The sequence below is a fragment of the Chaetomium strumarium genome (assembly GCF_033439665.1).
Source record: "Chaetomium strumarium strain CBS 333.67 chromosome Unknown B0T15scaffold_2, whole genome shotgun sequence".
Lineage (NCBI taxonomy): Eukaryota > Fungi > Ascomycota > Sordariomycetes > Sordariales > Chaetomiaceae > Chaetomium > Chaetomium strumarium.
In genome coordinates, this window is record NW_026944430.1 from 1,512,854 (window position 1) to 1,533,195 (window position 20,342).

Consider the following 20,342-nt stretch of genomic DNA (forward strand, 5'->3'; position numbering starts at 1 on the left):
TCTCAGGGACTGTAGGGTCTCTCAGTACCTATCTTGCGATTTGCTTGTTAGATTCGCTGCCGGGCCGCCCGACAGTGGCTCCAGGCGCCAGTTCGGTGGCTTCCATCGTAAAGTCGTGCCTTCCCGACAATACGGCCCCTTGAGGATGGTGAGTTCCTTTCAACAAATTGGCTCCCCGACCTGGGATGCAACGGTCGCCACATTTTCCATGGCTTGCATTTCGTCGGCCTCCTCTTCCCAACAACTTGCTACTCTCCTTCCCATTGACTCTGCCCGCTGAGACCCGCCATCGCCAACATGAGCGCGACTACCCCGCCAACCGACGACCTCGCTAACCTTAGCGTTCAGGACATCAACCAGAACTCGGAGGCTCCTTCGCCTAATTCCATGATGGTCGATGATCCAGAGGAGCATGTCGTTGAGCCGAATGGTACCGAAACAGACAATGTTGCCCTCATCAATGCCGACGCCATGGATCTTGGGACGGTCCTCGCGAGCGACTGTGCGTTTATCCTTTGCTTTCCTGTGCTATCCATTACGACTTATGCGCTGACATGCCGCAGATGAGGTTATGAAAGAGATTGTCTTGCCGCCGCTAGTCGAAGAGCCTCGGATCTTGGAGGATCAGGTCCACACATGGACGGTGGAAAACTGGAGAGCGATGAACAAGAAGGAGCATGGCCCAATATTCCACGCTGGTGGTTATCCATGGTACACTACAATACCGCGCTCCCGCTTGTATCGACAAAGCCGCTAACTCCCAGCGCAGGCGAATCCTACTCTTCCCATTTGGCAACAATGTCCTTGACCAATGCTCGATCTACCTCGAACACGGTTTCGAGGCCAACAATGTTCCCGACGACTGGCACTGCTGTGTGCAGTTCGCGCTCGTTTTATGGAACAAGAATCACCCCAAGATCTTCTACCAACACTCGGCCCACCACCGCTTCACGAAGGAGGAGAGCGACTGGGGATTTACGAGGTTCCTTGAGACTCGGAAGATGTTCAATACCGTCTGGGAGAATGCGGATCGGCCGCTCATTGAGAACGACTGCGCCAACATCAGCGCGTACGTCCGGGTAGTCGAGGACGAGACTGGCGTGCTGTGGCACAACTTCAACAACTATGACTCTAAGAAGGAAACCGGCTATGTTGGTCTGAAGAATCAGGGCGCCACTTGCTATCTGAATTCGCTTCTCCAGTCCTTATACTTCACCAACGCCTTTCGAAAGGTAACGTCGCCGACCGATCGTTCAAAGTCCAAACTAACCTCCAATAGGCGATCTACGGTATCCCGACAGAACAGGAGGAGAGCATGAATAACAGCGCCTATACCTTGCAAAGGCTCTTTTACCAGCTACAGACCTCCAACACAGCTGTGGGGACCGCGGAGCTTACAAAGTCTTTCGGCTGGGAGACGCGTCATATCTTCGAGCAGCAGGATGTACAGGAGCTTTCCCGGAAGCTCATGGAACGCATGGAGGAAAAGATGAAAGGCACCCCGTTCGAGAAGGCGCTGCCGCAGATGTTCAGCGGCAAAATCAAGACGTACATCTCTTGCATCAACGTTCCGTACGAGTCGAGCCGGATCGAAGACTTTTGGGACGTCCAACTCAACGTCAGCGGAAACGAGAATCTGTTGGAAAGCTTCCAGGACTACATCCAGGTGGAGAAGCTTGACGGCGAGAACCAATACTTTGCCGGCGACGAGTACAAACTCCAGGACGCTAACAAGGGCGTCATTTTCATGAGCTTTCCGGATGTCCTGCATCTACAGCTCAAACGATTCGAGTACGACATTCAGCGCGACGCCATGATGAAGATCAATGATCGCTACGAGTTCCCAGAAACGTTTGACGCATCCCCATTCCTGGACAAGGAAGCCGACAAGTCCGAGCCTTGGGAGTACCAGTTGCACGGTGTTTTGGTACATAGCGGTGACTCTAATGCTGGCCACTATTATGCTTTCCTGAAGCCGGAGAAGGAGGGTTGGTGGTACAAGTACGACGACGACAAGGTCACCAAGGCAACAAAACGGGAGGTGTTGGAAGAGAACTTTGGCGGCCCCTTCAAGTTGCCCAACGGGCACGTTCGGCCGCTCGGGAACAAGAAGGGTCCCCTGATGCGGCCCAACAGTGCGTACATGCTAGTGTACATTCGCAAGTCGAGACTCGACAAGATCCTTTGCCCAGTCACAGCAGAGGACACTCCAGGTCATCTACGTAAGCGGAACATGCCGATGTTTGGCCAAGCTCCATGGATAACTGACAGTTCTGCAGGACGGCGATTCGAAGAAGAATACGCTGCCAGAGAGGCCCGGCGCAAGGAGAGGGAAGAGCAACATCTCTATCTCGGCGTCAAGGCCATCACAGAAGCAACATTTAGACAACATGGTGGCACCGACCTAACCAATTTTGATGCGACGCCAGACCAGGATCCCGCAGCACCTAGGTTCTACCGCGTCCTTCGTTCGGCGACGATGCAAGATTTGGTTAACATGATTGCCGCCAATATTGAGCAGGACCCGAAACGTGTTAGACTCTGGATCATGGTCAACCGGCAAAACAAGACCATCCGCCCGGATCAACCAGTGATGGACCTCCGCCCGACTGTTGAGGAAACATACACTAGAGCTGCGGCGCACAGAGATTTTGCACTACGTGTCTGGGTGGAAGTCGCCGAGGAGGTGGCCTCGGATGGTGCCGTCAACTGGCCAACCCATCAGGGCTTGCAGAACGGGGTCGTCGTTAAGAATGACCTCATCTTGCTCTTCCTCAAATGGTTCGATGCCGAGGCCCAAACGCTGAGAGGCGTCGGCCATGTGTACATCAGCAAGGAAAAGAAGGTTGAGGAGCTGATTCCCGTCATCATGAAGAAGATGGGTTGGGAGAAGCTGTCGAGCGACGAGAAGATTCAGCTTTGGGAGGTAAGAACATCAACCAATGCTTAGGCCGTAACGACGAGTTGCTGATCGCTCCTAGGAAATCAAACCCAACATGATTGAGGTCCTGAAAGGCAAGCAAACTCTCAAGACAGCGGAGCTCCAGGACGGCGACATCGTTTGCTTCCAGCGGCTTCACGAACGCAAGTCGAGGTTAGGACTTGGCGACAAGAGCGACAGGCAGTCTTCCGAAGAGGCGTCAGTTACACGTGCCTTGGTCTACTGCGAGATGGATGGCGCTGACGTTTCTAGTAGAACGAAATCTTTGGACCGGTGCGAAGATGCGCGTGAATACTACGACTTCCTGCTCAACAAGCGGACAGTCGCGTTCCGCGCACACCCTCAGAAATGTGACCCAGAGGCATACCCGCCCTTCGAAATGGTCCTGAACTCCAGGATGAGTTACGACAAGCTGTCGGAGAAGGTTGGCGAGAAGTTGGGCGTCGAACCGACGCATTTGCGGTTCTACACTGTCAACGCTAGTTCCAGCAACCCGAGGACAGCGGTTAAGCGCGGCCAGAACCAGACGCTCGGCAGCATTCTCATGCCAGCAGGCTACGGACAACTAAACATGAATCAGCGCAACGACGCCTTGTTCTTCGAGGTCCTCGACATGAGCCTTGCTGAACTGGATACCAAGAAGAGCATCAAGCTCACCCTTCTGAGTGAAGGGATCACAAAAGAGGTTGGTGGTACGAGTATGTGTCGATTGGACTCAGCTGACCCAGTGCAGGACCAGTATGACGTTCTGGTTCCCAAAAACGGCCAGGTGGAAGATCTCATCGACTGTCTAGTGAAGAAGGCCAAGATCCCCAGCGAAGAAGAGGCTGGGCCAATTCGCATATATGAGATCAGTAACCACAAATTCTTCAGAGAACTGGACCGGAACTATCCGGTCATCAGCATCAACGACTACACGACGGTGATTGCTGAGCGGATACCATCAGAGGAAGTCGGCGAGCAAGATCCGACGCACTTCATCTCGGTGTTCCACTTCCATGGAGAGCCTAGTAGGGCACATGGGATCCCGTTCAGGTTCCTGCTCAAAGAAGGAGAAAAGTTTCCGGATACCAAGAAGCGGCTTGAGAAGCGGACGGGACTCAAAGGCAAGAGTTTCGAAAAGATCAAGTTTGCTGTTGTCAAGCGGACGCAGTTCTCGAGACCGCAATATTTGACAGATGGTGAGTCTTGTCATCCATGATCGGAGTTCGATGAGGTCAAAGCTGACAGTGGGCAGATGACATTCTCTGGGAGGTGGCGGCGAATGCGGATGACTGCCTCGGCTTGGACCACCCTGACCGGACGCGGTCGATGCGCAACGGTGCTGTGGATCTATTTCTTAAGGGATAGAACGTTGCCCCATTGATGCATGCCTTGTTTTGCGATCTGCAGCAACAGCCTTAAGTGTATATCCTTTTGTCGCGGCGCCCGGTTAAGGGCTGGTTCTTGTTAGTCAAAAGTGGCACCCTGAGCTCGGCCACATCATTTTGCTGCGTTCTTCATTCTTGGGTTTTGCTTTATCGTTACGTGTGCGTGAAAGACGAATTTCCTGGTGCCAACGAAGTTGTATGCGGGCGGTATTTGGTCAGAGGCATTGGAAGCATCTAGGTACCTATGTATGGTTAAGAGGCGAGACGGGTTGAATGTTCCAAGGTTGAATGAGAAGACAAGAGGTTTGCTATCAGGCTCACTGATTCGGGGTTTCCAAAACAACGCTTGTGCCTGCTGTATAGATCTTTCATCATTATTAGGGTTCATTTCTCAGGAGAGGTTTGCTGTCGAGGGCCTCGGGGCATTGAACTCACTGTTAGTACGGATATGTACTGTATTATACGGGTGGGTATGGCAACTTGTAATTTACGTAATACGTATGGTAACTACGAGTAGTAACATGTAATGGGTAAATGCGGTGTCAGCAGGCAGAATGATCTCGGCGCAGCGATAAGGAACTTTTTGGTGGAGGGTCACTGATATTAAACTGCCGCTTGCCCCATCCGCTCGATCGCGACAAAGCGCACGACGTCTCTGTGGCCATCCTTCCTCCCAGGACGTCCATACAAGGCGATACGGAACCCCCGCACGACGATACAACGTACGCTCCCCATCAGCCCCTCCAAACAATGAATTTCCCCGGCGGTGGCCCGCTCGGCGGCGGCGGTATCCCCGTCGTGCCGGGTATACCCTCCGGGGGCGCGCGGCCGGGTGGTGCTGGCGCCCCCGGGTTTGATCCGAACGACCCCAATGTGAAATGGGTATGTGACTGCCTTGCCCAAGCGCAGGCTTTGTCTCTGTTACGGAGGAGTGCGCATTTGCTGACTGACCCCTGCACTGTGGTTTGACAGCTCACAAATGCCATGGAATCGTGCTACGCAAAGACGGCGATGAGTGGAGTGGCTGGGTTTGCGTTGGGCGGGCTGTTCGGCATGTTCATGGCTTCCGTACGTTTCTCCCTCCCTCCATCCTTTTCTCCCTCCTCGATAAGGGGGGGTTCTACTACAAGCGGCAATGTCTCTGACAGAGGTAATGCCAGATGGCCTACGACACGCCGTTCCACACCCCTGGGGCACCCGGCGGCGTCTCGGGCGTCCCAGGCTCCGCTGCCGCTACTACGATTTCGTCGCTGCCGCTGAAGAAACAGCTGGCGCATGGCTTCAAGGATATGGGTGCGCGGTCGTGGAGCACGGCAAAGAACTTTGGGGCAGTGGGTGCGCTGTTCAGTGGGATTGAGTGCGGCATTGAGGGGCTCCGGGCGAAGAACGATATCGGGAATGGCGTTGCCGCCGGGTGCTTGACGGGCGCGATACTCGCGAGGAATGGAGGGCCGCAGGCGGCGGCTGTGGGGTGTGCGGGCTTCGCCGCGTTTAGTGCGGCTATTGATGCATGGATGAGGATGCCCAAGGATGAGGACTGAGGTCCGCCAGTTTCAAACGGGCTTGGGTGTTCTTGAGATGAGAGGGTGTATCACATGGTCTGTCTCTTCTGATCTTCCAGGGCTGTTGGATAGGCCGACGGGGCCTGGTTTCGTTGTCCATGGCATTGGCGTTTGGCGTTCCATCAGCATAGATATGGGGTCAAGGCATGGTTGCTTCGAGCGGGACGAACGGACGTATTCTGGCAGGGTATCAGTGCCGGGAGCGGCGAGGGAGATCTCCACTTAGTCAGTTCAGGGGCGGGATAAACGGTTGCTTCCAGCAGCTAATATGTACCATCAACGATATGCGAAGAAGTTAGAGATCTGGGCCGCGTCGCAGTCTCCCCTACAAAAGGTCAGGGCGGATATATGGTACGTCGACACAGGGGGAATCTATCAAAGGCATTCATAAATGTCATATCCAAAATCATCGTCGTACTACTCTGAACCCTTCCCTTCCTCCTTGCTCCCATCACGACGCACTGTAGACTTGGAAGCCTCCGAACTCCCAGTAAGCATCCGTGAATGCCGAGGGGTTGTTGGCAACGAAGTCAGTACATTTCTGCTTGCCTGCGCTCAGTGTCAGCCAGGGTCTCAATACCAAGCAAAAAAAGGGGCAGCAACTCACTGCATCCTGAATCAGCCCACCGCGCCTCAGTGAGATAGCCGCACAGGTCGATGTTGACGATGATGCTCTGGTTTCGAAAATGACGGGCCATATCACAGTTCGTCGCCGGGAAATCAGCCAACGGCGGGCCCCAGGTCTGCGTGTCGGGCCCTTGCAGCATCGTCTCCCCCGCGGCAGGCAACGCCGTCAACCCCTGCGCGCCGGCGCCGTTCCGCGAGAACACCCAGACTCTGATGCCCTCGTTCCTCCACTCGAGCGCCACGATGCCGCCACCGGCCGCGTTGAAAGCGGGACCGTATGTAGCCGGCGACGTTGCCAACACGATGCAGCCCGTGTTGCTGTTGGTGGCGTTGTGGCAGTCGCCCTGCCCCGCCGTGCCGGTCATGGAGCGCCGGATGTCGGACATGTCGCAGCCCGCGGTCGTGTGCAGCGCTACCATGTTGCCGCTGTTGGCCTGGTTGACGGCCTCCATGATGTCGATCTCGCCGTGCGTTGGCCAGTTATTAGGGCTGCGGGGTTATCATTAGTAATGATGTTTACGTTCTCTGGGGCGGAGAGGAAAGACACAACAAAATCCTGGAGCAGACTCACTCCGTCAGCCAGAGGGCCGGCCATGTGGCGCATCCATAGGGCGTGTGTCTGACATCGAAGAGGAAGAGGCCCGGCCCGTATTGCGTTTTCGACTCGAGGCGGACGGAGAAGCGGCCGGTTGAGGCATCGGGTTCGGAGCCGGGTCCGACGCTGGTGTCTACGCGGATCAAGACGGTGGACTCGGTAGCGTATGTGAGATTCTAGTAGGTGTGAGTCTAGCTCAGGTCATTAAAATAAGGGGGTTGGCTCAAGGTGCGACTAACATGAAGCTTCGCGTCCCCCGGGCTGACGTAGTGTACGAAGCCTCCCGCTAAACAGCAAGATGGGTTAGCTGTGGGATACGAGCAGGCAATTCTTCCAGCGAGAGAAGGACATACCAGGGTCATAGGTGTTGAAGTAGTCGAACTTGTCAAAGAAGGACGTTCCCGAGTCTGCTTGGTTAACCCCTGCCCATGAGTGGCTTTTCCAGATACACGCGCAACTTACAGGTGTCGACGAGCGTGTAGTTCAGCCGGGTGTAGTTGGGATACCTATCATCCTTGCCGTTGCCGCTGTTCCGAGTCGCTCTAACGCCGACAACTGTCGCGACAATGGCCACCACGATTATGATAATGATCGTGACCAAAATCAGCCATATCCTCCTAGACCAGCTCCTTGGATCCCATTCGGAGCGCGATATGTGGGACTCTCTGGCCTCATAGGCCGTCACCTTCGGCTCATTGGGTCTCATGTTCGGCGTTGGCGGCGACAGCGTCGACAACATGTGTGAAAGGATGATATGTCAGCTATTCCATGTTGAGGAGAACGAGGTTTTAATAAGCCGGGTGGCGGTTGTCTATGCGCGGGGTGCAAAAGATCCAGACATCAGATCAGATAGCCATTCTTCATAAGTTCATCCGTTGTGGTGTGGCCAGTCAAATACGCAATCATGATACTTAGATCGCTTACATGCCTAACTTTCGAAGGCCCACGCTACCAACACAGTGACGAATATCGTCTCGCACACACCCAGAGACGCGCATCATGCATTGCCCGTCTTATCAACCTCGCTCACTCACCGGCCCAATTTCTCGTATTTGCAACATCTCACTCACCCACTCATCGGCTTCCTCCCCCTCCCCCCTATCAGGCTGAAGGGCGCTTCGCCTATCCCAAGCCTGCACGGAATTTGCACAAGGCCTTTGCATCGTGACATATTACTACCCAATATTTCCAGGAAACAAACCACCTGCCTATTGCATCGTTCATCGCTTATGGAATACTCCATGCTTTGGTCGTGAAGCGCTCGGCCTGATAAAAATCAATGGACCCCGATTTGCCTGTTGCAACCGGAGTGTGGTCAGTAGCCTTATATTTTACGGATACCACGGCCGATTTCGAACCGGGGTAGTCCCATTTCTCCAGCTAGGGACTAGGGGCCGAAAAGCTTAGGTACGTAGTTTGTACTGTGTGGGATCGTCAAATGAGAGGAGAGAACACCGAGGCAGGTCCTAGAGCCACCTATGCTGGGGCCATAGGGCTGGAATCGGGGTATTGTATTGTACCTGCATCCGAGCTATCCGGGAGGCGGGGATGTTCGAGGTTGAAGGGTGTTGGGACCACACGTCGATTTGATAGTAGCCGGATAGGGGGGGTGGTGTCCAGAACTCAGAATGCGCCTAATACTCTATTTCGCTCCGTCGTATACACTGTGTAGCAGTAGCTCTTCACTCATCGTCATCATCCACCCGGCTCCGCTTTGATTGACGCGGGTCTTCATCCTGCAGGCCATACCCGCGCTTCGATGACGACGTTCCCTGCTGCACCTCCGACAAGAACTTGTCCACGTCAAACGGATCCGCCGTGTCCTTCTCGAACTGCACAGGGCCCTCCCGGGCCTCGGCCTCCTCCGTCCCCTTGAACGTGCCCCTCCCCAGCGCCTCCCCAAACCTGCTCCCCTTCTGGATGCGCGCCATCTCCCTGTCGCCGGCAGCCTCATCATCCTCATCCTCCAGGTTCGCCCTCGGCCTGTAGATGCTGCTGATGGCATCCTGCGCGGCAAACAGCGGCTTGTCGTAGGGGTTGTCCTCGTTAAATCCGCTGGCGAACCCGCTCGACTGGTTGAACAAGCGCGAGTCGTACATGCCCTCGGCCGACTGTGTAGGTTTCGCCAGGCCGAGCGCGATCTTCTCGGATATGTCACGGTCCATTTCGCGAGCGAGCACCTGCGCACGCCGCTCGTGACCCATGCGCGATTGCCGTAGCTTGCGCTCTTCCTCGCGCAACTTCTCCCTGCGCGCTTCTCTGCGCTCGCGCTCCGAGTCGTCTGTTTCCGAGCCGGACTCAGAGCCGCTGTAGGAGCCCGAGCGTGATCGTCTCCTGCTCCCGCCTGCCTTCTCGGCGCGCGCTTGTTGCGCAAGCTGGCGGAGGTGCTCCTCCTTCTGCAGGCGTTCTTTCTCCGCCAGTCGCTGCTGCATCATCGCGCGCTGCCGGACTTCCTCTCTGGCGTGCCGGTCGGCCATGAAGAGGGCTTCTGAGAACTGGGCGAACTTGTCGTTGATCTGGACATCCTGCAGCCCGCGGCCGTCGGCCGCTAATCTCTTGTCTAGAGGAATTGTAAAGCCCTTCGAGTTCTTCCACATTGAGACCGGTGGTGCTACAGACTGTTAGCCGGCATTCCTAGCGTAGAACGGAAAACGAAGCGTGACCTACGAATGCGCCACGCTTCCTGGTCTTCGGCAGTGAGCTTCCTAGGCGGGGAATGCATCACTGGAGGCGGAGGTGTCGGAGGTCCTCTCGGGATCTTCTTGTGCTTGAACTTGGGCGGCTCCATGGGATCTGAATGTTGTTAGCACAGCCCATAGCACTAGGTTTGAGCTGAAAATTACCTCTCTGCCTCTCCACGATCTTCATAATCCGGTCCTGCTTCTTCGAACTATCCCCCATTTGCGCCGACGGCGTATACCTAACAAAGGTCGGATCTCTCCTCCCGCCCACGTTCACATTCTTCGGCTTCTGTGCTGCCAAGGCGCCGCTTACCAACGTGGCAAGCGCATTCTTGGTCCGCTCCGCCGTGGCCGCAACCTCCTCTTCGCTGGGACGCGACAGGTCGAGATCACCCGCCTCGGCGCGTTGCCGCAGCGGGATCAGGTCCTTGAAGGAGGCATGGATGATGCGCTGGTCGCTGTGCCCTTGTCGTGCAATAGCCGAGTAGTCGACTTTGCCCTCGGCGTCGACCTGCACCACAAGGGCGTTGGACTTAGATGAGCCGTTGTTTTTGCCCCAAGGGTATTGAGCGACGGGGATCTCTGGGAACGCGCCGCCATCGCCAAAGTCCTCTGGCGCGCGTGGCCGCCAGCCTACTCGGTTGGGATACGGTGGTGGTCCAGCTCTCTGTACCGGGACGGGGTTAGCGACTGGTTGTTTTGCGGAAATTGGGAGGCGTAGATTCACTGACCCTTACGACGATTTGCGTCTCGTCAATCTGGTCGGCGCTGACGATTCGCGGACCACGCTGTACTACCCGCGGTTCTTCATGTTCTCCATCGTACTTGGGCTTCGGGAGAGCCTGCGCGAGGCCCGTCGCTATCGAGGTCATGGCTGTTGGCTGCCTTTCGGAGTGAGCTGTTGCAGTGGGTAGTTTGAGCGTTCGAGGTGACGAGACGGGGTGGATCACGGCCGAGAAATAATGGCTCCACAGTGCCTGGGCTGAGTGGCTGAGTGGCTGAGTGGCTGAGTGACACACGCCTTATCGAGGAGGGTCTCAACAATGGCCCGCGATCAACTGCTAGCCCCAATTCCAAAATACTCCGTAGCCCCCCCAGTTTATTAATGGATGCGGTCAAGAAGGTGTAGTTAACTTCTTAGAACACGTTAAGGTTCCCGGTGCGGAGTTGAATACCGGACTGGCAGACTCCCATGCCGGAGATGCATTATTTCTGAATGGCAAGGAAATCACCACGCTCAAACCTGGAAACCCAGAACCGAATGCGACCCGGCTATTAGAGACCATCCGTCGTTAAACCATGACCCGTTGCTATGATACATGCACCTGTCATGTAAGACATGTCCGACCTTCGACAGTACGCCCAGCCAGCCTGAAAAGCGCCAATAGATCGTCCGATGCGCGCCAGGCTGCTACCCCCTCATACATAGCCCTTCCGCGCGCCTTGGAAGAAGAACTTAACAATGAAAACCTGAAGAGCACCCATGCAGACCACCAGCGCCATCTGGATCAAGCTGAAGTTGATGATCCTCTTCTCTGTGCTTCGGACGGTGCTGAAGTTGCGGTTCTCGCGGGTACGGAAGTATTTCTGGTTTCGCGTGATCGTTGACAGCTGGCCCGAGATCTTAAAGAGCGACTCCTCAAGCGACTCGGTGTGCTCGGGTGAGGCACCTTGCTTCGCCGGGAGGGTGACGCGGGCCTCGTTCTCGACCTAGATCGTCGCAGGTCAGCCATGCTGGTCCGGTATTGTACTGGGAGACCGAGGGGGGTTTTATGCTAACCGCAATCTCAAAGTCCACAAACTTCTCCGTGTACGCGCTCATCTCGTTGTTGAAGCAGAACTTATACTCTCCCACCTCCCGAGCCGTGAACACGAAATCACCCTGCCGCTCCTTCTCCCCGCTCATGATGTATTTTCCATTTGGCCCTGTGACTTTGTAGTCGACGTCGAAGGAGCCGCCTGATTGCACCTGCACACGTAGAATAAGCATCGGCGCGCAAGAGGAAGCGGTGGTTTCCCCAGTGGGTTATCAGCTCGGCGGACGTACGGCGAAGTAGAATGCGATCTTCTCATCCTTGGTTTTCGACGCCGTGTAGAAGCAGGCCTCCTCGTTCGCGCCGAGCTTGTATGTTAATGCTGTCGCCGTCGCCTGAACGGCCAGCAGGGCCCAGAGGCCGCATGAGAGTAGCGGAAACTGCATTGTGTGCGGTGTTGGGTAGTACGGCCGAAGATGGAAGAGTCGCAACGCTCAACCTTATCTTTAGGACAGCTCGCCAGTCGCGCCGCCGTCCATCAAATGCCACGGATCCAATGCTGCGTGAAGGGCCGAGCTTAGGTAACTTAGCCCCACTGCCCAGAGTTTCTGGACGGAACAATCAGGTCCCGACCGGCCAATTGGCCGTCAGGACTCAGCGGGGCGAATTCCGTACAGATGGTCCGAGCTTTCAGCTGAAGACAAGGATGGCTTGTCTCTTCTGGGATCCGTTTCCGGAAGTGACATCAGCGACTTCCAGGTTCAAGTTGTCTGGCTGCGTCAGGCGCCTGGAGCTGGCTCTTTCCAAGGCGTGCTCTCACATTTATGTTTCAAATCATGAATGAATGACGAGTTTCTCCTTATCCATACTGCTAGTTAGAACAAGTGCTCGCTTCAGTAGGAAAACCACTTGAGACAGTCCTCCAAGCTCCATCGTTCTTACCGCCGTTCCCTCATCCAGATTATTCCGGATCGGATCTCGAGATACAGCATGATCTGAGCTTCATGTGACAGCGACCTCTTTAAACTACAAGCACCTTCAAATCGTGACTCTCATACATCATCTGGCGCGGTTATCAGGAGGTACGGCTGTCAAAAGCCAAGATGGCGACAACGCAGACCAAGGTCGCAACTGCGGCCTCAATTGGGCTGCGTGCGGCTTCCTATATCTTCTTGAGATGGGTAAGTTCGTGTGTCCAACAGAACCTCGGCGACAGGTACTAATTTGAGAGTCCGTAGGCGCTAGCACCTGTAAGTCTGTGCTGAAAGTCTCATGGGCTTCACCACTAACAATCGCGAGGTTCTCCCTGCCATCGTCTTCACCCTTTTCGCGGTCTACCTGCCCGCTTTCATCTCGGGCTATCGGAATGAGCCCAAGTACGAGCTTGTTGATGAATATGACCTCACAGTTACGGAGACCACGGTGGACGATCAAAATGCTCCCGAAAGCAGCAACGATGAAACACCGAGCGGTGAGGGGGAAGTTGTGGCCGAAAATGTCACCATCAAAGAGACCATCTCCCTGAAGGACAGACCGCTCAAGCCGTGGCAGACACTGTTGACAGGCGCGCCAAACCCCCGGAGCCTGGCACTGTCCCTCGCCACGCTTTTACTCAACGGCCTCTTGGTTGGTTTCGTTGCTGACCGTCTCTTCCGCGAGCGCTACTATCCCACGGATGATCTTTCGTTCGCCAGGGTTGGATATGTCTCGGAAAACGAGGCCAAGCTGCTTATCCGGGAGCCAGACCAGTCCAAGATGCCGGTCAACGTGGAAGTCCACATCAAGGACCCCCATCCTCCCTTTGACAACCCGCTGTGGCAGAAGGCCGGCGGTGTCAGGTGGACTACCAATGAAAGCGACTACACGGCGGTTGTATCGATTCCTCTGCGACACTCGAAGCAGCGGACGTACGAGTGGCGGACCTCCAACAACCACTCTGGCGAGTTCACTGCTCCTCCGCCGGTTGGCCAGGCGGATGAGATCAACTCCGGCCCCTTCACCTTCTTGTCGACCTCCTGCATTGTCCCCCGCCTGCCGTACAACCCCTTCCACCACCCGCTGTCCATTCCGGGGTTCAAGTACCTCGCCCAGGCGCTTCCCTCTCTCAACGCCCAATTCATGCTCTTCCTCGGTGACTTCATCTACGCCGACGTCCCGCGCTACTGGGACAAGTCCGCCAACTACTACCGGCAAAAGTACCGCCAAATCTATGCCTCACCGGACTGGCCGGCAGTTGGGCAGAACCTGAGCTGGATCCATGTGATTGACGACCACGAGATCGCCAATGACTGGTCCGCCAACTCGACCGGCGTGTACGCCGCGGCCATGGACCCCTTCTACAACTACCAAGCCGCGGTGAACCCGCCCCCGGCGAAGAAAGCCGGGTCTCTCAGCGCCCGTGCGGCCAACACGACATACTTTGAGTTCACGCAGGGCCCGGCAAGCTTTTTCCTCTTGGACACCCGTTCCTTCCGCTCGAACAACAAGCTGCCGGTGGACAGCCCGGACAAGACGATGCTCGGCGAGGAGCAACTCGCCGACTTTTTGGCGTGGCTGCATCGGCCCGAGCCGAAGGGGGTCAAGTGGAAGATTGTGGCGTCGTCGGTGCCTTTCACCAAGAACTGGCCCGTCAACCGGCAGGACACGTGGGGCGGCTTCCTGGCCGAGCGGCGCAAGGCGCTGGAGGCCATGTGGGACGTGGCCAGCCGCGGGGTGGGCGTGGTTGTGCTGAGCGGCGACAGGCACGAGTTTGCAGCCACCAAGTTCCCGCCGCCGCCCGAGGACGAGAGATGGCCCGAGAGCGCGACCGTGTGGGAGTTCTCGGTCAGCCCGCTCAGCCAGTTCTACTCGCCCTATGCCACGTACCGGCAGACGGATCAAGAGGATGTTATGGTCAAGTGCGTGTCCCCCTTACCCCCTTACCTAGGCAGCTCCTCTTGGTATAATACCACGTAAATGGTAATTGCTGACTGACTTTTGCCAGGTACATCCACAAGGGTAACTCCAAGTTCGGGGCCATCACCATCGAGAATCTGAGTCAGAATGAGCAGAGCAGCTTGAAATACCGGCTGTTCGTCGACGGGGCCGAGGTGTGGAATACTGTGGTGCTCTCGCCGCCGGCGGTTGTGAGCGACAAGTCTTCGTTTTGGGACAGATTTAGGGGTGGGAAATAGAATGGGTGCGAAAATGTGGGAACGGAACAAGGAGAGAGGTTGGTGAGTTTACTGGCTGGATGGGAACCTGGTTTCTACGGAATTTGAACTCCCAGGATTAGATAGCGGATAGGTTATGGAGAGTTATCATAGATATGGCGCAGTTACAGACTCTCACTCACTAGACGATTCTCTCCCCGTTCAAGGAGTCAAGAATTTTGTGAGATGATACTAGAACGGTCCAATAAGGCAGCTGGTGCCCGGGCCCTTGGTTCCTGCCTTATCGACTTCAAGTTCCCCGAACACGAACAGGTCTCAGCCGCACCCACAGCGGCGGCTTGGTCATGGAGTGAAACACCTTCATCGGCCTCATCCGTCCGTCCAGGCCCCACACGCGGTTCTCCCTTCCATGCTCCCCCCCCTGTCCAGCTCAAGGTCGAAATTGTACAGCAAATGCGCCGCGATGAGGCGCATCTCCATATACGCCAGGTTCTTGCCAATGCACACCCTCGGTCCCGTCCCAAACGGCAACGACGCGTTGAGCCGGTCATTCGAGAAGTCCGAGTCCTTCCCGCCCCCCTCATCGCCTCCTACCAACCAACGCTCGGGTTTAAAACTGTCAGGCTCATGAAAATTCATCCTTGACCTCGTCGACGCCCACGGCGACACCCCCACCGTCGTGCCCGCGGGGACGTAGTGCCCGTCGATGGTCGCCCCGCCCGCCGGAACCAGCCGCTGCTGTGTCGCCGGCGACGGCGGGAACAGGCGCAGCGCCTCGTTCAGCGTCGCTTCGAGATACCGCAGCCGGCTGACCGTCTCCCACCTGATACTGATAGTAGTAGTATCGTCTTCTTCTTCTTCTTCTTCTTCAAGTTCTCCGTGTTGTTGTCCTCCTCCTCCTCCTCCTCCTCCTCCTCCTAGCGGCGGAGGAGGCGTAGAAAAGGCCGTCCTGACTTCGCGCACCAGCCGCTCGTACACTTCCCCGTGCGTGCACACGAAGTAGGTCCACCCGGTCAGGGCCGTGGCGGTGGTGTCGGTGCCGGCGCTGATGAAGAGGGCCATGTTGAGGATGATTTCGGTGCGGGAGAGCGATTTGGAGGCCGTGCTGTTGTGCAGGATCTGGTGGATGAAATCGGTGTGGTCGCGGAGGAGTCGTCCGTCGGAGTGGTCTGCGAGGCGCCGGAGCGTCTTCTCGCGCGAGTTGTTGAGGTGGGTGGTCCGCCACGCCGCGGCTTTGGAGGGGACGAGGAGCCGGGTCAGCAGCCGCTCGAGCCGTGTGCCTACCCCGGAGAGCCGGCGGATGGCCTGCGTCCAGGTCGCGGCTACGAAGACGTTGATCACGGACGTGGACCATTCGGTTGCGGATGCCTGGTCGAGGCAGCCGAACGGCTCGGCGAAGCACAGGTCGCCCATGATGTCGAATGCGAGGTATGTGTCTGTTTCATGTGTCCATGGTTGGCAAAGTACTTAGTCATTTGATTGTCGATGGGAAGTGAGCACTTAGTAAGTAGAGATCGGATCGGAACTTACACCAATCTGAGACGTCCACCGCTCGGTCCTCCGCTGCCATGGTCCCGAGAATGCTCACGAACTTGTCGAGTTGAATATGGAGCAGGCCTTCCAAGCGTAGTAGTGCACTGTTGGTGAAGAGATACCCCAACGCCCTGCGCTGACGGGCGTGGTCTTTGTTGAGCGCCAGACTCACGCCGGTCTGTCCGTCGACCTGCCCTACCGCGCCGAGGAAAATCGGGCTCTTTTCCATGTTCAATCCCCCTTTCTGTGCGGATACTATCAGCTCAACTATTTGACTCGGCTTATCTCAACTCTGACCTACCCGAAGCCCATAGATCGCTTCTCGAGCCTCAACACTGATGAAGCTGAGCTCGTTGGGAGAGACTCGCACAACCGGACCATATTGCTCGTGCAGCGACCTGTAGTATAGGTGCTGATTTCCTGTTACCAAGGCCAAGGCAGCTGGCAGCTCTGACACGCTGTTGATCCATGGACCGGGAACTGAGCGCAAGGGGTGAAGGAGTCGTCTGTGGAGCATCTGGCAGAAAACCCCGCTGACGACCTATTTGATTTCCAGGAGGGAGTCATTGCTGCGGTCAGCGGCGTCCGCCATATATGTTTCGAGCTGTTTGATTTGGCTCACCAGCACTGCCAAGGTCGCGAGTAGTGAAGCAGCAGAGAGCATCTTGGCGGCCTAGTCGTCCTGGCTTGAGGCCCTTGACGTTGGTATAGAATCTAGACGTACAAAATAGGTACAAGGCACGGTTATCCGTAATAAGTATCGTGAGGCTCCGCCAGATTGTTCGTCTTCCTTTGACTTTGACGCTCTTATCAGGACGAACTAAGTTCTCCCGGCGTGCAAAGAACGACATGCCCGCTCGGTGGACCTTAGGTACCTGAGTACTAGTACCCAAGGCACAGCGTCTCAGATACGCAGGAAGCCGTGGAGGGCCGCTACCCACCCAGTTGGTCACCTTCCTTGGGCCTTTTCCTCCCGAGTATATTGTGGACTGGATGTACACGGTAAAGTGCTGGATCCGCGGCTAATTGTCGTCTGTCCCAACTTGTGCAGCCCCACGTTGTGACTATAAACTACATGGTGTTATGTTGTAATATGCTCAAATCCCCTCGCTCGGGCTGCAGGCAGGGTTGGAGCTAATGGAAGCCCCTCGCCGCAACAGATCTACGGCTCTCATTCGCCTGCAACATATGTATGCGGCGTGAGTCTCTCCATGAAGCAGAAGAGTACATACAAACCGGAACAATATCTGTATTGTACCTACCTGTTTACCCAGCTGCAACCATGGCGGCCGACACAGCGCAGTTAGCGAGGGGCTACACGCTGGTCAATGACACCCAGTACGACGCCGGCTTATTTCTCATCCAGAGACTGGGCATCGCACCCGGCATGCGCGTCCTCGACGTCGGCTGCGGACCGGGCAACCTCACCGCCCACATCGCGGACCTCGTCGGGGAGAGCGGGAGCGTCGTGGGCGTGGACCCGAGCAAGGAACGCATCGCCATCGCGCTCGAGAGCAACACCCGGCAAAATCTATCCTTTTTCGAAGGACGGGCCGAAGACCTGTCCCGCTTCCCTGCGGCCAACTTCGACATCATCTTCGTGAACTCGACCTTCCACTGGGTGCAGGACCAGCCGGCGGCGCTCCGGGAATTCGCTCGCGTGCTGAAGCCGGGCGGCGGCCGCCTCGGGATCTCGGGCGGGTCGGGGGACTTCGTCGCCGCGCACGAGAAAATCAAGGAAGATGTCCTCACGCGGGAGCCGTACCGGGAGTATCCGGAAGAGAGCCCGCCAAAATTTCTCAAGCGGCATGAGATTGAGAAACTGCTCGATGATGCCGGGTTCGCCGACAGAATCATCGTCGTCAACAAGATTGTCAAGGCAGCCAAGGACGCCGACGCCATGATTGACTGGCTTGTCACGAGTTCCTCGGGAAAGACGTACGGCGGCATCCCCGAGCATCTGCGGCCGCGCGCGAGGGAGGAAATGAAGAGGGAATGGGAGAAGCTTGTCACGGAAGACGGGATTCGGATGGACATGGAGCTGTTGGTTACAGTGGCTGTTAAAAGCTGAGCGTGTTACTCGGACTCCCCGTCTCTCTGGAGGGAAGCCCAGTTTCTTGACTGTGCCATTGTGGCGTGACCTTAAGACATAGGAAGCCTTCTGTGCCGTCGAGAAGGGCCGCGAGAGGGCAAGTTCCGTAACTGAAATTTGATGGCAAGGTACCAAGACATGATTTTGCTATATCGACTAGTACCAGATAACCTAACATACCATTACATACGGTTGGGAGCTTCCAAGTTGTCGAGGGAAGAGCGGACGGGCTCCCAAATTACTGCCACGGTGGCACCTGCCAGGGCGGTTCTTCATCATTCCATTTTGCACTACTAGTAGGTACCTCAGGTAAGTATGACCCAACAACCCGTGGCTGCCTTCCGTCGCCCACTCCAACCAAGTCTTTCCCCTCTCTCTCTCAAATGCAAGGGCAGGACACCAATTGCGTCTTGACATCCTCAGAACTCTTCACAGTTCCACAAAGCACCATGACGACCCGAGAACCTCGGCGGACCGACGGGTTGAGGTTTCTGACGCGGTCTGGCCCGGCCGAGCTCATCCTCCGCATCCTCCAATACTGTCATTCGACGCGAGACGTCCTCGCCCTTGTCTCGACATGTCGGCATGTGTGTGATGTCTGGCGCGGAAATGTCGCCGCGGCCGTATGGCCCGTCTGGCTTCGCGAGATTCCGCATTTCCAGGACGCCCTCACGGCAGTGAGTGCTAGTACCTTCTACTGTGTAGCTGTCACTGAAATATCAAATCCCAGGCGCGGATGACACAGTTGGTGGTGGATGCCGAACGCCGAGGCGAGCTGCCGCCAACTCGCATAACGCCTCGCCAGCTCCAACAGCAGCGCCAGCAACCCTCTCTTTCGGAACTGATGGCCGCTTTTGGTCTCCACTGACTCGCCCGTTCTATGGCAACATGTCTCTGCGACCAAGGCTTGACGTACCCTTCGGACAGGTCTTATGGTAACGTTGCTGAACTTGCTGGTCATGAGGATCCCGCTCGTATGCCCGAGTGGACCGCCCGCGTGTCCCAGGCTGTGTTCCGGCTATTCATCGTCGGCGCTGCGCTGGCTGGCACCTACAAGGAGCCACTATTTAAGGCCCGGGAGCACCCCAGATCCGGACATCCGAGCGCTCGCTCGAGGCGCAAGACGACGTTTTCGGCCCCATTGCCGAGTGGCTTCTGGATAGCATCTTAGCCGACAAAGAGTCTCGACAAGCCATGGCGGACCGCTTTGAGCAAGGTTATGGTCGCGCAGAATATTGTCTTACCCACCCGCGGCTCCCGGACGGATGTAGCCCTTGTATCGCGAAGCCCCTCGCTGACGGCCGTGGAAGCCACTCGGACGCGCATCTTGTCGTGTGGGAGCTGATGAAGATGTTCTGGCTGGTTGAACAAGTCCGACCCCACGCATTGGACCAGTGGATCCTTGACCGCGACGCGCCTCGCCCGCCATCAACCCAGAGTGAGGGTGTTGGCACCGACAAGAACAACGGAGGTCGGCTTGAATTGACAGTAGCTGTATTCTTTGGGATGTTCGGGGCCGAGGAGACACTGCTACTGACGTCACGGGCTGATAGCCTCGATGGCCCTGATGGCCCCTGGAGGCGGCTGATAACGCGACCGGCGGTGCCCGAGACAAATGGGAAAGGAACCCCCAGAGATGGGATGCCCCCCAACATCATGAGTGTAGCAGTGCTTTTCAACTATATCTTCAACCACTCCGGACGACCGAATCACATTGGTTGGACGGATGAGCCTGTTGCCGCGTTAGAATTCAAGTTCTTTGAGTATTTCCTTCAGCGACATCTCGAGCTCTGTTTGGACTGCCAACCTTTCCGCGAAGACGGCTTCGAGTTTGAGTATGGATCATTGCAGGAGTTCATCGTTACCATTGCAATCTTCTCCCACGATGATGTTGAAAGCCGCAACTCACACTGCTTCTGGAACTGGAAGGCAAGGCTGGAGGAGGCCGACTTTCTTGACGGCTCCGAGAGGCTCACGACATATCCCCCAGACTTCACCCGCTACTACGAGGAGCGATTTCAGTGAGATGGGATCA

The 20,342-nt window shown here is 56.3% G+C and overlaps 9 protein-coding genes across 9 annotated transcripts; 5 read left to right on the forward strand and 4 right to left on the reverse strand.

Annotated features, from left to right (window-relative positions):
- The first annotated feature begins 33 nt into the window (after positions 1–33).
- On the forward strand, positions 34–4,357 carry B0T15DRAFT_99617 (uncharacterized protein). The gene is made up of 9 exons (XM_062871530.1): positions 34–148; positions 349–502; positions 564–711; positions 770–1,232; positions 1,280–2,222; positions 2,280–2,926; positions 2,982–3,626; positions 3,675–4,122; positions 4,179–4,357. Exons 1-9 carry the CDS (start codon positions 146–148, stop codon positions 4,289–4,291), a joined length of 3,564 nt encoding a protein of 1,187 aa, XP_062723942.1. The 5' UTR covers positions 34–145; the 3' UTR covers positions 4,292–4,357.
- A 704-nt stretch (positions 4,358–5,061) lies between these two features.
- Positions 5,062–5,852, forward strand: B0T15DRAFT_490758 (Tim17/Tim22/Tim23/Pmp24 family-domain-containing protein; the record flags this gene model as incomplete). The annotated part of the gene is made up of 3 exons (XM_062866713.1): positions 5,062–5,193; positions 5,284–5,379; positions 5,472–5,852. 3 exons carry the CDS (start codon positions 5,062–5,064, stop codon positions 5,850–5,852), a joined length of 609 nt encoding a protein of 202 aa, XP_062723943.1.
- Positions 5,853–6,324: 472 nt separating this feature from the next.
- On the reverse strand, positions 6,325–7,801 carry B0T15DRAFT_490759 (glycoside hydrolase family 16 protein; the record flags this gene model as incomplete). The annotated part of the gene is made up of 6 exons (XM_062866714.1): positions 6,325–6,422; positions 6,481–6,989; positions 7,072–7,271; positions 7,335–7,381; positions 7,449–7,502; positions 7,558–7,801. The coding sequence occupies 6 exons, from the start codon at positions 7,799–7,801 to the stop codon at positions 6,325–6,327; spliced, it is 1,152 nt and encodes a 383-aa protein (XP_062723944.1).
- Positions 7,802–8,343: 542 nt separating this feature from the next.
- B0T15DRAFT_428839 (SKIP/SNW domain-containing protein) lies at positions 8,344–10,692 on the reverse strand. The gene is made up of 4 exons (XM_062865696.1): positions 10,508–10,692; positions 9,939–10,443; positions 9,763–9,888; positions 8,344–9,706 (listed from the first exon to the last, which is right to left on the reverse strand). Exons 1-4 carry the CDS (start codon positions 10,646–10,648, stop codon positions 8,778–8,780), a joined length of 1,701 nt encoding a protein of 566 aa, XP_062723945.1. The 5' UTR covers positions 10,649–10,692; the 3' UTR covers positions 8,344–8,777.
- A 144-nt stretch (positions 10,693–10,836) lies between these two features.
- On the reverse strand, positions 10,837–12,230 carry B0T15DRAFT_523693 (emp24/gp25L/p24 family/GOLD-domain-containing protein). The gene is made up of 3 exons (XM_062868712.1): positions 11,824–12,230; positions 11,557–11,745; positions 10,837–11,486 (listed from the first exon to the last, which is right to left on the reverse strand). The coding sequence occupies exons 1-3, from the start codon at positions 11,974–11,976 to the stop codon at positions 11,196–11,198; spliced, it is 633 nt and encodes a 210-aa protein (XP_062723946.1). The 5' UTR covers positions 11,977–12,230; the 3' UTR covers positions 10,837–11,195.
- Positions 12,231–12,538: 308 nt separating this feature from the next.
- On the forward strand, positions 12,539–14,895 carry B0T15DRAFT_99803 (PhoD-like phosphatase-domain-containing protein). Its single transcript, XM_062871531.1, has 4 exons — positions 12,539–12,711; positions 12,769–12,780; positions 12,830–14,427; positions 14,514–14,895. Exons 1-4 carry the CDS (start codon positions 12,634–12,636, stop codon positions 14,701–14,703), a joined length of 1,878 nt encoding a protein of 625 aa, XP_062723947.1. The 5' UTR covers positions 12,539–12,633; the 3' UTR covers positions 14,704–14,895.
- A 156-nt stretch (positions 14,896–15,051) lies between these two features.
- Positions 15,052–17,287, reverse strand: B0T15DRAFT_500027 (cytochrome P450; the record flags this gene model as incomplete). The annotated part of the gene is made up of 4 exons (XM_062867358.1): positions 16,838–17,287; positions 16,517–16,756; positions 16,213–16,459; positions 15,052–16,118 (listed from the first exon to the last, which is right to left on the reverse strand). Exons 1-4 carry the CDS (start codon positions 16,877–16,879, stop codon positions 15,052–15,054), a joined length of 1,596 nt encoding a protein of 531 aa, XP_062723948.1. The 5' UTR covers positions 16,880–17,287.
- A 210-nt stretch (positions 17,288–17,497) lies between these two features.
- On the forward strand, positions 17,498–18,286 carry B0T15DRAFT_490764 (S-adenosyl-L-methionine-dependent methyltransferase; the record flags this gene model as incomplete). The annotated part of the gene is made up of 1 exon (XM_062866715.1): positions 17,498–18,286. The coding sequence occupies one exon, from the start codon at positions 17,498–17,500 to the stop codon at positions 18,284–18,286; it is 789 nt and encodes a 262-aa protein (XP_062723949.1).
- Positions 18,287–18,756: 470 nt separating this feature from the next.
- On the forward strand, positions 18,757–20,332 carry B0T15DRAFT_490765 (uncharacterized protein; the record flags this gene model as incomplete). Its single annotated transcript, XM_062866716.1, has 2 exons — positions 18,757–18,984; positions 19,397–20,332. The coding sequence occupies 2 exons, from the start codon at positions 18,757–18,759 to the stop codon at positions 20,330–20,332; spliced, it is 1,164 nt and encodes a 387-aa protein (XP_062723950.1).
- Positions 20,333–20,342: the final 10 nt, after the last annotated feature.

What these genes read in the sequence shown, in the direction of transcription:
- B0T15DRAFT_428839 (XM_062865696.1), bottom strand. Translation starts at nt 10,648, where the DNA reads ATGACCTCGATAGCGACGGGCCTCGCGCAGGCTCTCCCGAAGCCCAAG. An exon ending in GATCGTGGAGAGGCAGAGAG is followed by an intron (nt 9,889 to 9,938) that starts GTAATTTTCAGC and finishes AACAACATTCAG; the next exon opens with ATCCCATGGAGCCGCCCAAG. An exon ending in CCAGGAAGCGTGGCGCATTC is followed by an intron (nt 9,707 to 9,762) that starts GTAGGTCACGCT and finishes AACAGTCTGTAG; the next exon opens with CACCACCGGTCTCAATGTGG.
- B0T15DRAFT_99803 (XM_062871531.1), top strand. Translation starts at nt 12,634, where the DNA reads ATGGCGACAACGCAGACCAAGGTCGCAACTGCGGCCTCAATTGGGCTG. An exon ending in CAAGAGGATGTTATGGTCAA is followed by an intron (nt 14,428 to 14,513) that starts GTGCGTGTCCCC and finishes GACTTTTGCCAG; the next exon opens with GTACATCCACAAGGGTAACT.
- B0T15DRAFT_523693 (XM_062868712.1), bottom strand. Translation starts at nt 11,976, where the DNA reads ATGCAGTTTCCGCTACTCTCATGCGGCCTCTGGGCCCTGCTGGCCGTT. An exon ending in AGATCGCATTCTACTTCGCC is followed by an intron (nt 11,746 to 11,823) that starts GTACGTCCGCCG and finishes CTACGTGTGCAG; the next exon opens with GTGCAATCAGGCGGCTCCTT. An exon ending in TTGTGGACTTTGAGATTGCG is followed by an intron (nt 11,487 to 11,556) that starts GTTAGCATAAAA and finishes GCGACGATCTAG; the next exon opens with GTCGAGAACGAGGCCCGCGT.
- B0T15DRAFT_99617 (XM_062871530.1), top strand. An exon ending in CACGCTGGTGGTTATCCATG is followed by an intron (nt 712 to 769) that starts GTACACTACAAT and finishes CTCCCAGCGCAG; the next exon opens with GCGAATCCTACTCTTCCCAT. An exon ending in TCACCAACGCCTTTCGAAAG is followed by an intron (nt 1,233 to 1,279) that starts GTAACGTCGCCG and finishes AACCTCCAATAG; the next exon opens with GCGATCTACGGTATCCCGAC.